At 41.2% G+C, this 16008-nt stretch overlaps 2 protein-coding genes across 2 annotated transcripts; one reads left to right on the forward strand and one right to left on the reverse strand.

Moving 5' to 3' along the window:
• Window positions 1-615: 615 nt before the first annotated feature.
• On the reverse strand, window positions 616-9452 carry LOC109890814 (replication stress response regulator SDE2). Its single transcript, XM_031827914.1, has 7 exons — window positions 9238-9452; window positions 5290-5407; window positions 4971-5082; window positions 4661-4830; window positions 2474-2579; window positions 1947-2331; window positions 616-1638 (listed from the first exon to the last, which is right to left on the reverse strand). Exons 1-7 carry the CDS (start codon window positions 9337-9339, stop codon window positions 1420-1422), a joined length of 1212 nt encoding a protein of 403 aa, XP_031683774.1. The 5' UTR covers window positions 9340-9452; the 3' UTR covers window positions 616-1419.
• Window positions 9453-9471: 19 nt separating this feature from the next.
• On the forward strand, window positions 9472-10919 carry mrps28 (mitochondrial ribosomal protein S28). The gene has a single exon (XM_031827923.1). The coding sequence runs from the start codon at window positions 9629-9631 to the stop codon at window positions 10205-10207; it is 579 nt and encodes a 192-aa protein (XP_031683783.1). The 5' UTR covers window positions 9472-9628; the 3' UTR covers window positions 10208-10919.
• The last annotated feature ends 5089 nt before the right edge of the window (window positions 10920-16008 follow it).

Below are 16008 nucleotides of genomic sequence, written 5' to 3' on the forward strand. Positions count from 1 at the left end.
ACATTCCTACAGTCAGCATGCCAATTGCACACTCCCTCAGATCTGTGGCATTGTGCTGTGTGATGAAACTGCACCTTTCGGTGTTCTTTTATTGGCCCCAGCACAAAGTGCACCTGTGTAATGATCATGCTGTTTAACAAAAGGGTGCACAAAATGAGTGCATTGAAAAATTCAAAGATATTTTGTCAGCTCAAGAAACATGGGACCAACACTTTACATGTTGCATCTTATTTTTGTTCAGTAGAAGTGTTTGTAAACAATGTAGTTTAAATAAAATTTAAACCACCATGCCAATCTCAAACTATGAATCCTTGCATCCAGCTCTCTGTGAATGGCTACATTTCCCCAGCCCTCAACTTACCAAACAGTGGCAGGCTGTTGAAATGGCAGGTTGTGGCATTAAATTAATTAACCTTTGTTAACTACATTTGTGATTTCTGACTTCAGACATAAATGAATATGATGCATTGATCATTTAATTTTTTTAAAAGGTCAAGCTTGATTTAAAACATCCGATAACCCCTTTCATTCTAGGAGGAGAAAAATATTGTTTATGGTAAAAAAAAAAAATGAAGTCACATTGATAAACTTTTACTTAATACAATAACTCCTTGAAACTTTGAGAAAGGCCTTTTATTCAATCATATATCCAAATAAGGAACATAAGACCACAAAAAAAAACATTTCCAGAGTTATGAACCTCATTTTTAAGCCAAAGAATTACTCTGTCCTAAAATGATATTGGTTGTGAGAACAACCACTCACTAACCAGGTTGCCAGCCAACCTTTTTACGTGAGTAAAGTACATTGGCTAAAAAACATTTGTCAGTCCTGATGGAAACAGCAAATAAGAGTTGGTAAACTTTCCAAATGTCAACAAAACACAAGGCTAGACAAGGTGGGAACTTCGTGTTTCTGGAAGATTAATTACACGAGAAATGGCAGTGGAAACACCTTCATACTCAAATGTTGATATAATAACCATCATAGCAAAGTAAACGTGGAGTCATGTGATGGTAACATCTCTAGTTGGAAAATGCGTGATCCGTTTTAGAATATTTGCATGAAAATCTGTCACCAATTGGATAAAAACCTAGCTACTGTGATAAAGAGAAACTTAATTTAATTTTGGACATTTCATCCAACATAAGGGACAGTACACTGACTTACACATTTCAAAAAGTAAAATCTACTAGAAAAAATGTCAGAAATGTATTGAGAACAGGAGAATTCTGGGATATATCCAATACTGTGACAATCTTTAAATGTGTCCACTATTTGGGGAAAACAAAAATCAGACACTTTGAATCTGGGGCACATGGCATAGTTAAATCTGTTGCCTTAATTGTCACCAAGTTATCAGGAGTACACTTAGCATAAGACTCAATATTATATGGTGCTGTAATAGGCACTAGGCAGTCATTGCTTCTTGCCCTTGCTGGGTTTGGCCAACAGGGCAGGATCGATGTCCTCTGCAGAAAGCCCTACGGTGGAGAAAAGGCGAGCAGCGCGCTCTGACAGGGTTCCCCCACACTTCATCCCCCGTGCAATCAGTTCTGCCTTTAGCCTGTCCAACCCCAAAGTCTCCAACTCCTTGTCTGAGTGCACTGCCTGGAGGTCTAAGGGCCCATCTTCACACTGCATACCAGGGGAGAAACACACATGAGTTAATCTTTAAAAGTAACTGTTCATTACACTGTTCTATTTTGCGTGACTGCAGCTGGTCTTGTAGCAAAGTCCTATTCATGGTGCATTGTGAGCCATTAAACAGCTTTTGTCATCCCAACATCTCATTTGCATTATGCTCACAAGGAAATCTGCTTAATTTGTGGGACCCAGAACAACTAAGGAGCATGTATGGGTGGATAATGAAAATGGAAAACCTTAAATAATGAAGTAACAAGAACCAATAGGACAAATCTTGAGTGGAACAATAAGAAACTCACAGCGGTTTGGTTGACGCTACTCTGAGCTACGCTTAGATTGTCGGTCTTTGGGAATGTTTCTTCTGTGGGGACCACATCCTTCTGCTCCCCACTACCACTGGTAGCAAAAGCTACTGCCTCTGCTTGAGATTGTGTCTGCACCTCGGCTGGGCTCTCTGGAGAGCTGGGTCCTGAGATGGAGTTGCTGCTTTCCCTAGGAGCTTCCGGAGTTGCCGTTTGTTCCGCTGTGCTCTGAGAGGCTGATGTGTGAGCTGACGTTGCTCCCGTTACGGGACAATCGGGTACCCCTGAACCGGAAGCAGATGTGGAGGGAGAGTTCCCGCTGTCGCTTGCATCATCGTCATCCTCAGAGCTGTCGAGGTCATCCAGGCCACCAACACCCGTCCTGTAATATCCAAAACATTTCACTATCAGTTTTGTCCCCATGACATTTTTTGGGAATGTTTTAATTTAAGAAGCTTTAAAGATTATTATTATTTATTTTATTTACAAAAAAATGTTAAACCAAGGTGACAAAGCTCATTCACCAAAAGCATTTCTTCTTGCTTTTCCCTTGGCCTTTGTTTGGAGGTGGCTTTTTGCGTTTCGGTGCCTCGTCTACTTTCACTAGTCCGCTGGAAGAGGCTTGCATTCCTAAAAAACAGACTGTTAGACTCACCCTTGAATTAGTTCTATGGAACAAACAGCTCTTTACATTGTAATCATTTTCCACAGCACAGATCATTAAGAAACGTATATACAGCACCAGTCAAAAGTTTGAATACACCTACTCATTCAAGGGTTTTAATTTATTTTGACTATTTTCTACATGGTAGAATAATAGTGAAGACAACAAAACAATGAAATAACATATGGAATCATGTAGTAACCAAAAAAGTGTTATAAAATATATTTTGACTTGTCTATTTGAGATTCTTCAAATAGCCACCGTTTGCCTTAATGACAGCTTTACAAAAGCTTGGCATTCTCTCAACCAGCTTCACCTGGAATGCTTTTCAAACAATCTTGAAGGAGTTTCCACATATGCCGAGTATTTGTTGGCTGCTTTTCCTTCACTCTGCAGTCCAATTCATCCCAAACCATCTCAGTTGGGTTGAGGTCAGGTAATTGTGGAGGCTAGGTCATCTGATGCAACACTTCATCACTTTCCTTCTTGGTAAAAATAGCACTTACGCAGCCTGGAGGTGTGTTGGGTCATTGTCCTGTTGAAAAACAAACCAGGTGGGATGGCGTATCGCTACAGAAGGCTGTGGTAGCCATGCTGGTTAAGCGCGTCTTGAATTCTAAATAAATCACTGACAGTGTCACCAGCAAAGCACCTCCAAGCTATAACACCTCCTGCTCCATGCTTTACAGTGGGAAATACACATACAGAGATCACCCGTTCACCGACACTGCATCTCACAAAGACACGGCCGTTGGAACCAAAAATCTCCAATTTGGACTCATCAGACCGGTCTAATGTCCATTGCTCGCATTTCTTGGCCCAAGCAAGTCTCTTCTTATTATTGGTGTCCTTTAGTGTTGTTGTTTTTGCAGCAATTCGACCATGAAAGCCTATTTCACAGTCTCCTCTGAACAGTTGACGTTGAGATGGGTCTGTTAATTGAAATCTGTGAAGCATTTATTTGGGCTGGAATTTCTGAGGCTGGTAACTCTAATGAACTTATCCTCTGCAGCAGAGGCAACTCTAGGTCTTCCATACCTGCGGTCCTCATGAAAGCCAGTTTCATGATAGCGCTTGATTTTTGTGACTGCATTTGAAGAAACCTTCTAAGTTCTTGAAATGTTCCATAATGATTGACCTTCATGTCTTAGAGGTGACTGAGGGACTATCATTTCTCTTTGCTTATTTGAGCTGTTCTTTACATTTTTATTTTAACTAGGCAAGTCAGTTAAGAACCAATTCTTATTTACAATGACGGCCTACACCGTCTAAACCCGGACGAGGCTGGGCAAATTGTGTGCAGCCCTATGGAACTCCCAATCAGTTGGTTGTGATAGAGCCTAGAGTCGAACCAGTGTCTGTAGTGACGCCTCTAGCATTGAGACGCAGCACCTTAGACAGCTGCGCCACTCGGGAGCCATAATATGGACTTGGTCTTTTACCAAATAGGTCTAGGCGCTGCATCTCAGTGCTAGAGGCCTCACTACATACACTCTGGTTCGACTCTGTAAAGCCCCCTCTACCTTGTCACAACACAACTGATTGGCTCAAATGCATTAAGGAAAGAAATTCCACAAATGAACTTTTAACAAGGCACACCTTAATTGAAATGCATTCCTGGTGACTACCTCATGAAGTTGGTTGACAGAATGTCAAGAGCGTGCAAAGCTGTCAAGGCAAAGGGTGGCTACTTTGAAGAATCTAACATCTAAAACATATTTTGATTTGTTTAACAGTTTTTCGATTACTACATGATCACATATGTTATTTCATAGCTTTGATGTCTTTACTATTATTACAATGTAGAAAATAGTAAAAATAAAGAAAAATCCTTGAATGAGTAGGTGTACAAAAACTTGTGCCCAGTAGTGCATATATAAACACATCTCCATAAAAATTACACCAGGGGCTCTGCACTGTTTGGCCCTGTGCAGCTTCAGTGTGTCTCAGAGGGGTTGGGTGAAAAACAAACATTACCATTCTTACAAATGGACAATAAACATACTATTCTACCATTTCATTCTAAATATCCATTTGAAATTCTTGCCTTTTAAAACAGAGTCCTCCAGGCGTTCTGAGAGATCGTGGCACTGCTTCTCGTACTCCGGGTCTGTAAAGTGATGCTTGGGCTCGGCCAGCTTCCTCTGCAGTCTCTCCAGACGCCTTTGCTCTTTCTCTGCCTCGCGGTCTGCCTGCTTCTTAAGCCACTCTGCCATCCTGAAGACACACACACACACACAATATGACTACATTTTCATTACCTATTTATTCATCCCATTGTACCAAAAGTGCAAACTGACGATCAAAAACCCCATTCAAATACCAGATAAAATTGAGTCTGTGGGTGACCATCTTACTCTTTCTCATGGTTGACATCTCTTAGTCTCCTTCCGCTTAGGTCTCTGCAGGCTTCGCGGTTTGTGGTCTTCTCAATTTGTGCCCCAAGAGCCCTAAGCATAGACCCAAAGCCTGCCAGTTACAAATAATGGAAGAGTTAGTTCTTCATTTACTCACTTATTCAGAATAAATGTAAGCAACATTTCACACCTGTCCACTAACTTTAGGCTTAACAGTAAATTATCATTTTCTTAAGTAGCTAGCTAACTAGAAGTTATAGTAATGAACCTGTTACTGTAAGTCTAAGGGACAAGCAGACTTTAAAAACTACTTAGTTACCTCCTTTCCCTCCACAGAGACGAGGTTCCAGTCGATACACCGCTCCAGCCTGCAATTTCTCATCAAGCTCTGATAGTCGTCCATTATTCTTGACATAGAGATCCGATGACGGGATTCCCTGACAAGTATAGAAGAAACATTAGGCAAGTAGCTAGCTAGTAGGGACGTAATGATTGAACAAACATTTGAACCGGGGACTGATGTGAAAGATATGAGTACGGTTGGTCTTCAGGACTCCAAACCGATCCAAATGTAGAATAGGCCAGGAAATCGATTCAAACGTTACGAATCACAAGTTCCATTTTTTGTTGTTGCTCAAATTACTTTCTACCTTCGGAAAATAACTAATCTTTGGTAACAACTGCCTTCTCTCCTTCAGTGTAGAACTAAGCATTTAATTGTGTTGACAGTCACTAAGCTACAACCCCAGGCAATATCAGTAGCTGTAAATAAGAATGTTCTTAACTGACTTGCCTAGTTAAAAAAAAAAGTAACATTTATTTTTATTTTTCAGACCCCTTGACTTTCTTCACATTTTGTTACATTACTGCCTTATTCTAAAATGTAGTTTAATGTTTTATTCCCCTCCATCTACACAAAATACTGCATTATGACAAAGAAAAAACTGGATTTTAGATTTTTGCTAATTTATTTAAAAAAATAAACACTAAAATATCACATTTACATAAGTTTCAGGCCTTTTACTTTGTTGAAGCACCTTTTGGCAGTAATTACAGACTCGAGTCTTCTTGGCTATGACTTCTTTAGCTACCCGCATGGTTGAAGCTGCGTGGTTGAAGCATGAGAAGAAGAGAAGCTCACTCATGTGTCAATACAATTTGATGAGACGGGGGTGAAATCCAAATTCATGCCATTTATTCATTGGCTATGTCATAGCTATTTTTAGAGATAAGTATTGATCCATTACTATCTCTAACACTTTAAATCTGATGGTGATTTCAGCTGAAAAGTCAAGAGTGTGCACTGTCGAAAGCGGTGTGCAACATCCCAAGTTGTCCGAAAATACAAAAATGGTGGTGGAAGATGTTTTAAGACAGTACACATATTTTTCCTGTTCTATTTCCGGCAGCTTGCCATTATAGAAAGCAAAGGAGGAAAATTATGCCTTTGCAGCCTGAATGGAAGATGCTTTATGTACGAGCCGGTCCACGGGGTACACGAGTATATTACCGGGAACGCACATCAACCCTCGATGATTGTGCAGATCTAGCGCCCACTATCGGCTGCCTAGGCTATATAAAACGTAATCTCATTAACAACTGTGATTATCTGTCAAAGATTATGGATATACTGACAAGAAACATGTCTCTCCGCCCAAATAATGGGAATCGTGGTCCTCAGAGGCACGGGGGGCTGTCTAGCTCCAGCCTATCCTTTATCTGGATTGGTGGATAAATCTCATTGTACTCCTTTTTTAGATATTAAAATGAGGGTTGTGACGTCAACCGCCTGTAGTCAATGGAGAGAGATGCTATGCTACTAGCTTCAATACATGAATATGCATAGCAATTTAGAGACAACTCCAACAGTGTTTTATCTCAAAGTTGATGGGATACCACGTGTCCTACTTATATAAATCAGTACACTCTTAATTTGTGCATTACGAAACTATTTGATCAAATAACGTCACATACCAAATAAGCCCCCCCCCCCCCATTGACCTCCATAGAAAAACTACTTTCTTAATTGGTAAAACAACAAAAACCACCACCTGCTGGAGGGAGACAGATTTTCCACCGAGATGGGCCTCTCTGCCTTTGTGCAAAGAAAGGAAGTGAAGTCTCCTCCCTTACAGACAAACTCTTGGCTAAACCCATCTCTTCCAATAATGTCACCCATGTTTACCATGGCCCCCAAAAACATCTGTATTTTCAAGAATTTTTACGATACAGCCTATTTTGACTTTGTGGCTGTAGATTCTAGTGGACATCAGTTTAACCACCGCCTTCGCCCAATCCTGAGTCATCCAAATAATCACAGACGAAAATCCAAAACCAGGAAAAACTGCTACTCTTTATTAAAAATGCTTTGTCAATGTCCAAATACAATAAGGCATAACATATATTCCTTTACCAAGACAGCTTGTCACAAATGAACTTTCCTTTCCTAGATAGTCTAAATTAAAATGGCCTTCATGGCTTTTCTTTAAGCTGGATAAATGCACCTGGATAAACTTTATTTTAGTTAAATATATGCGACCAAATAGAGACATCTCTTTGCATCCATCTGTTAAGTCTGGCCTTGCATTCATCCAAATTATTCCAGACACTGAAAGTCTCACTTATCTTGACATCTTTGGTAATATGTATACCTAGATATTTGTCTGTGGATTTAATTGGAATATCATGAGCCACCACAAGGTGACAGTCATGCAAGAGCCACTAATTCACACTTCCTTAATTGAAGGTGTAAAACGTAAGCTTTGGGAAATTGTTTTATGGTTCAGAGAGCTTTTGGAAACTGGACAATATTTCTCAAAAACAAACTGCCAGCTGATTTATGAAAATCTGGTCATCAAAAACACTGCTGTTCAATATCAGAATTCTTGATAAGAATTGACTGAATTTCTGCAGACATAAGAAAGAGTGATGGTGAAATAGAGCAGCCTTGTTGAATTCCACAACTTATGTCAAATCGTGGAGAAGTCCCTAGTGTTAAGGACACTGAGCTAGTAGTGTTTTGATAAAAGGATCTAATAAGTTCCTGAACTTTCCTCCAAAACCATAAAGCTCCAAAGGATAGAAAATAAGGGTGTTCAACCATGTCAAATGTTTTAAAAAAGAAAATCAAGAAAATGAGTAAATCCATCATTTATCAGAAAAGAGCAAGTCTTGGACCGAGCATATGTTGTTCTACTTGGGCTTTGACAGATTCTTGCTGTTTCATCTGTACACAAGAGATTAACAAAAATAAACAACTGAACCAGCACTTGCCCCCCCCCCCCCCCCCTTCTAGCTCTGACTCTAATGATGGCTACTTTGAGGAAAATGTCCATTTATATGCATGTGATATGTGGTTGTCGCCCATTGCTATTTTAGGATTAAAGCACTAAATGTAAATAACTCTAAATTACAGCATCTGCTAAATCAGGGGTTCTCAAAAGTTTTCCAATTGGGGCCCCCACTTCCAGCATTGGGTAACATCCCGCGCCCCCCACGTCTATTTCTATCAGCAAAAGCACAGTCCATGACACAAACCGTTCACACCCCTCTTGTTGGTGGAAATTATTTTGCAGGGTAAAACTTTTTTCCTTCAATTCTACAAATTGTCATGTGGAGCACAAAAACAAAGTGCAGTTTTAAAGCTACTTTTTGTTTTGCAATTCTATACAATTTGCTGTCTAATGTGTATTCATGTAATATTTGAGTGACAAAAAAATTACAACAATATCTATGGGCAAAAAAAAAAAAACTACATTAAAAACAACACTGCTGACATAGGCTAGTTGATCAATGACAAACATGACAAGAGGACCTGATGGTGCACTACTCAATTTCGAAATTGCACATTCTACTATTACAACGTTCAAGAGTACGTTTAAAGCCGGACGGAGTTCTTTATAAACCCACCAAAAAGATTGGGAACCATGTGCTAAATGACTAAAATGTTGAAAAATGTTTCGTTATTGAATCGCATCGGAGCCCATCGAACGTTAAATGCGTATGGAATCGTCTTGAAAGGAAAATACGCACATCACTACTAGTATTAGTAATGCCAGTACTAGCTAGCTAGTTATTAAAAAAATACAGTGCAGAAAAAACTACGTATGTTCAAACCATGGTTGGCAAAGTTTGTTAAACTAGATAGCTAGCTAGCTTCCGCTAATACCGCGTTAGTTATCAAGCTACTATTAGCTAGCTTGTTGGATGTAGAACCTATGAAGTAATATTTCAGTTGAATTGATAACACGACCATTTTGATACTAACCTTTTCTTTCGTAAAGATATCAACTAGATCACGAACAGATGCTCCAGTAGGAAAAGAAGCGTTGCAAAAATGAAGAAGTGGACCAGAAAGAAACAACTCCATGATGTTGCCAAAGAGAGAACAGAAATAAGTAAAGATACTTTGTCGAGTTACTACCGGATATTTACGCTGACGTCAAAATGTTTTATGCCACGGAAGCTGGAGAGCTTTAAAAAAAAAACGTAACGTGACGATGTAGCGTTTTTTAAGGGTTTTGTTTTTTATACTAATTTTGCCACCACCAATGTAATGAGTTTGTTATTTTTATTTGATTATTGTGGTATTCCTTCCTTTTTCATTTAAATGTAACACAAATAAAACACCCACCGTCCTTTGCGGCAGACACACCAAGATGGCAGCTTTGTGCAAGGTCGTGGCAGGTCTGAGGACTGGCACATGTGTGTTTCCAAAAAGAGCAATTGATATTTGCAAGTCCTTATTCAGCACAGATAGCGGGGAGACATCGGAAGGAAAAGCGGTGGAAGAAACGCAAAAACCAGCAGCCGACAAGGTGAAAAGTGGCTTCGCTGCAGCATATGAACAACACACAGACCTTCAGCAGAGACAAAATCAGACGGGAACTACTGTCAGACTTGGGTCTACAAGAAATGAAAAATCATTTGCGTCATTGCTACGAAATTCTCCTCTCATGCAGATGGGGCCAGCAAAGGACAGAATGGTAATCGGGAAGATATTTCACATAATCAAAGACGATTTATACATTGACTTTGGTGCCAAGTTCCATTGTGTATGTAAACGACCGACAGTGGATGGAGAGAAGTACCAGAGGGGGAGCAGGGTCCGTCTGCGTCTTGAGGACCTCGAGCTCACATCTCGCTTCCTGGGTGCGAACACCGACACAACACTACTAGAAGCAGATGCTTTTCTTCTTGGACTGATCGAGAGCAAGGACGCAAAGACCAAAGAGTAGAACAGCATTGACTCCTCCGACCAATAGACAGTTTTTCTTGTTGATGTCACTATTCCCACATTATTGGCATTTGTCACTGAGAGCTTGAACAATAAATGTATCCAAATGTAATGTTTGTTTCATCTTGAGAAATCTGCTACATCCATGTTAAATGGTCATTTAATTTACCCATTTATTCTGGAAGAGTCATTAAATGCCTCCATGCTTAGTAACAGTCATGTATAATCATAACCCCAAATAAGGTTGTAGCTTTCAAATGTTTAATCAAGATCTCATGGACTGTTAATCCTTGCATATCAATGCTTGAATATGAAAGTGGTTACATTTCTACCTCTCAGCAAATCAAGTGTTGGGGTAGCGCTTGATCATGACTCTTAAATTTCATTACACTATACTATAAGTCATTGGACAAAGGTGTCTTCTGTAGGGGAGAGTTCTTTAAAGATCCCAGACGCTTGGTCTGAACATTAACATTGCTTGCGGTACGGTTTTGGAAGCAAAAGGACCTTATCTTTCATATCAATGATAAATAATAATTATCAAAAGTTTACATTCATACACACCTTGAATGCATTGGGGATTAATAACAATGCATTAACCATTGTTAGAGTTGCGTAAATTCGAATCTGGAATCAGGATAAATATGACTGAGTCACCGATTGTATACTTTGTATTTTTTATTAACTAAGCAATAAATGGCAAATGCAACTTTCACGGGCTCACTGTAATACCTCACAGGGCAGAACAGGGAACTGACAGGATGTATGTAAACAGTGTTCTTATACTGTGATGGACATAGTTCCAACCCGTCTGTTGGCCTATCACAGTAGAGGCTGAGCTGGTTTAGATTTGCTCAGCCTATCGCAGGCGCTCAGGCGGGTCCCCGCCTCTTGGCGCTTCTTGGAGTCCTCCCTCCGTCGATGTATAGATTCTTACTGTTCTGGTATCGCAGCCTTGTTATAACAGTTGCTCAGTTCCTGCTATTGTGTTGTTCAGTATTTTTCCATCTCAGTTAAACCTCGTAATGACCACCCCTCCCTATGCCTGCTTAACCATAACTTTGTAAGATACAGCAAGTCACACCATGTGCTCAATATGGTTACATACAAACACAAGGACAAAGCATCTGCTGGGCTGTTATCTACAGTTTTGCAACATGCAGGTCACACCATGTAACTCAGTTCTTGTCACACACACAAACAGGCAAGTAGATGTAGCAAGCAGTTGTTTCATCTCATGATGATGCTCAAGTGCACAAATGCAGATACTTCACACAGCCAACATCAGATAATATTTAATCATATATATATATGGTAATGGCTATAATGTAAAATACAGAATCCCACACCATGTTCTCAATCATCTTTAGAAAATGAATAACTCAAAAGTTATATAAGTCCGTTTTATTCAGTGACATTCTTCGCATAATTAAAATGTGCAGTTCAGCATACTTTTTGTGCAGTTACTTTTTACCTTGTCACATTTTGAGGAGTCCCTTTCCTACGTTTTGTGTTTTAGTTGAAAGTACCCTCACCAATTTTAGACTAAAATTGCCATATTGAGAAAAATATTAGTTATATTTCTGTCTTTAACTGATGTAGTTTACTGTACTGAGGTATCCTAAAGACTAAGGCATCAGTACAATTTACAGTTCATTAGCAGCCTATAGCTCTACTTACTTTCTATAATCCAAGATCCTGTGAAAGGTAGTCAAAAATACATAATGTCAGAGTATGATGTCATTATCTCTTATTACAGACTAGCATCTGAATTTGATGGTTAAACCAAGAGAGGAAAAGCTAAGAGGTTTGAAATGGAACTTTAAAAATACAGGCACAACGGTATGCCCTGAAAACTTTGCCATCGTATAATGCGTGCAGTGATTTATATGCAGCGACTCCCTTAGTAGAGCATTTCATTTTGATCACGTGTAATTGACCAGGTTAAATGCAATTCCCAAGTTATTGAGCAGAGGCAGCAAGGTATTTGTAGTGGTGATTAAAAAGTAGGGAGTAGTAGATTCTTTGAGATTGTTTGAGATGATGCAAGCCTTAGTTGGGTGCACTGAGATGCTTTGGAGGCTCTTTGAGGCTATGGTTGTCCTCTACTATGGGTGTGTATGTGTCCTCTTCTACAGCATACTAGATCACCATACACTTCAACCACACATGGTCATATACAGCCACGGTGAGAGCCAAAGACCCGAGTGGATAAGGTTATGTTATCCATAGTGAATCAGTGATTAAAAGACACAAAGCATTGACATTAAAATGGTCTCACCTCTGTGATATTCAATTCAGCAGTTCCAGTGCCTTCTCTATCCAACGCCTGGAAGGCCTCTGTGGAAATTAGGGGAAATATATATATATTTAATTGTGCTTTAACACTATCTGTAAGGCCATTAACTTTTCTTGACCATCTGACCAATGACATCTTTAACCTGTATTTCGATTCAAGGCACCACTGCAGGCTCCCCCCGCCCCTTCCCCCCAGTCTCACCAGTTAAATCTCACATTAGGATCTAATTATTAACAACTTTAAAGTAGAAGACTGGAGTTTGTTCACAACGAACAAGACTGTTAAACATCTCTTTGGAAGTATTTCCCTGCTTGCTGTTGTCAAATGAAAAATAACCATTGTTGAACAATTTTTTGTTATGGTGGGTAGCAGAAGTAATATAAATGACCCAGTTAAAGAAGAGTGCATGGACAATTCACATCCATAGAAGCTTAAATAGAAGCTTAAAGGGATACATTGGGATTTTGGCAGAGGCCATTTATCTACTTCCCCAGAGTTGGATGAACTTGTGGATACAATTTTTAAGTCTCTGTGTCCAGTATGAAGGAAGGTAGAGGTAGTTTCCAGAGCCAATACTAACTAGAGTTATCACAAAGACTAAATCTATGGGTATTTGCTAGCATTGCTCATTGTCTAAATCCAGACATTTTCCTTTAATGTGTGATAAGTAGAATATTAATGGGAATGATTAAGGTATGAAGATGTGATGAATGACTGTAAGCTTCACAGGGCACGACATCAATGTCTTGGTGCTGGAGGACAGAACTACCAGTACAGACAGAAGTCAATAATAGTGGTGTGGGGGCTGTGCTTTGGCAAAGTGGGTGGGGTTATATCCTTCCTGTTTGGCCCTGTCCGGGGGTGTCCTCGGATGGGGCCACAGTGTCTCCTGACCCCTCCTGTCTCAGCCTCCAGTATTTATGCTGCAGTAGTTTGTGTCGGGGGGCTGGGGTCAGTTTGTTATATCTGGAGTACTTCTCCTGTCCTATTCGGTGTCCTGTGTGAATCTAAGTGTGCGTTCTCTAATTCTCTCCTTCTCTCTTTCTTTCTCTCTCTCGGAGGACCTGAGCCCTAGGACCATGCCCCAGGACTACCTGACATGATGACTCCTTGCTGTCCCCAGTCCACCTGGCCATGCTGCTGCTCCAGTTTCAACTTCCACCTGACTGTGCTGCTGCTCTAGTTTCAACTGTTCTGCCTTATTATTATTCGACCATGCTGGTCATTTATGAACATTTGAACATCTTGGCCATGTTCTGTTATAATCTCCACCCGGCACAGCCAGAAGAGGACTGGCCACCCCACATAGCCTGGTTCCTCTCTAGGTTTCTTCCTAGGTATTGGCCTTTCTAGGGAGTTTTTCCTAGCCACCGTGCTTCTACACCTGCATTGCTTGCTGTTTGGGGTTTTAGGCTGGGTTTCTGTACAGCACTTTGAGATATCAGCTGATGTACGAAGGGCTATATAAATAAATTTGATTTGATTTGATTTGATTTGAATAATTTTTCCTGGTCCTAGTTATGAAATGATCATGTGAATTCAATCACAAAATCACAGTCCAGAAACAATCACTGGCCTAGCCCTCATCCCCTTTTGCAGATGTAGAAGAATCAGATATGTATGCAAAATTGTGATAATGGCTCCACTAACCATTCCAATCAGGCATAGGGGAGCGTACATATATCCAAAACCTTCAGGACTAAAATGTTCTATATCTGGAGCTCCGCCCCATAGTGGAGCTCTGTTTCTATTGGTTTACCGGCGCCTCAGTCAGTGCATCTCAGACCCGTGTTGCGTTCAGGAAGGGTTGGAACCACAACGCTGTTTAAAAAAAAAAGTTTTACCTTTACTTAACTTGGCAAGTCAGTTATGAACATATTCTTATTTTCAATGAAGGAACAGTGGGTTAACTGCCTTGTTCAGGGGCAGAACGACAGATTTTTTACCTTGTCAGCTCGGTTACTAGTCCAACGCTCTAACCACAAGGCTATACCTGCCGGCAAAATCTTGGCGCCCCCGTTTCTCACAGGAGGCGCCAATATTTCCTCCATCTTTCGAGGGGGGCCCACCCTGGCCTGTCCCACCACTTCAGTGTCGAGGGACATCCGCAGCTTTCGCCATAGAGGAATACAGGTCCTTCCTAATGTCTGTACCACAGCTTCTCGCTCTGCCACTCTCAGAGCATTACTCGGAGTGGCAGTGAACCTGCACCCTCTCCTCCGATTTAAGTCGGACACTGGAGAATGGTTATGCCATCCAATTCCACCGAACTCCTCCCCCGTTTTCGGGCTTGGTGGAGACGGCGATGAAGACTCCAGAGAAAGTTGCTGCTCTTGTAAAAGACATTACGGAATTTTTGGCGAAGGATGCGGTTACAGTAGTTCCCCAACACCAAAGGAACAGCGGGCTATATTCGCCCTGCTTCCTAGTGCCAAAAAGGATGGGGGGAATGAGGCGACTATTGGATTTATGCACTCTCAATGAGATCGTAGTCTAAAGGCCATTTCGAATGCTTACGTCAAAACGTCTGCTGGATTGTATCCACAACAAATACTTTTGTGTAAGTATAGACCTAAAGAACGCGTACTTTCATGTGCCGGTGCATCTACCTCATAGGAAGTTTCTGTGTTTCACCTGTCAATGGGTGGCATAGGAATATGCAATGATGCCATTTGGGGTACGTCCTGGCACCCCGCAACTTTTCCAAATGCGTGGAGGCGGCATTGGAACCGTTGCATCATCAGGGGATAAGGCTACTATCCTACCTAGAAGACCTAATGGTTGTCGACACGTCAGCAGAGCTGGCGATCACACACACGACACAGACAGTGATTCATCTCACACGTCTGAGGTTCGCTGTGAATTGGGAAAAGAGCGTGCCTTGGCCCAGTCATCGGATTGTCTACCTGGGGTTACACCTAGACACCGACAATGAAGGCTCGAATTTCAGATCCTCAGCTGGCTGCCTTGTTGCTAGCCCTACGAAAGTTTTATCCGAATGACATGGTGACAGCGCATTCCGTCATTACACTTTTGGGTCTCATGTCGTCTGGCCACTCTGTGGTTCCGCTGGGACTTCTGCACATGCGCAGAACATAGCGATGGTTTGCCTAACTACGACTGGACTAAGTGAGGCATCGTCGTCGGTTGTTGGTAGTTTCCCTCTTGCGCAGCGCGAACCTGCACTATTGGAGGACGCAAGGGGTTCCAATAGGCAGTGTCCTCCTACATTCCAGTGTTTACAGGCGCTTGTCTGACTGGATGGGGAGGGACATGCCAGGCTCAGGCGGTCGGAGGTGTGTGGCCTCCCTCGGGGCGCCCCATCAACCTCCTAGAGTTGGAGACAGATCTACTGGTTCAGACCAGGCGGGCTGTCAATCATATTGATAGCCCCGGATTGCCCAGCGTCTCTTGAGGTACACAGAGATGACGCAAATGTTGATTGCGCCATCATGGTTATAATATTGTTTATGGTAAAAAAAAAAAAAAGTAACTTTCACGTA

The sequence above is a fragment of the Oncorhynchus kisutch genome, linkage group LG1 (genome assembly GCF_002021735.2).
Source record: "Oncorhynchus kisutch isolate 150728-3 linkage group LG1, Okis_V2, whole genome shotgun sequence".
Classification (NCBI taxonomy): domain Eukaryota; kingdom Metazoa; phylum Chordata; class Actinopteri; order Salmoniformes; family Salmonidae; genus Oncorhynchus; species Oncorhynchus kisutch.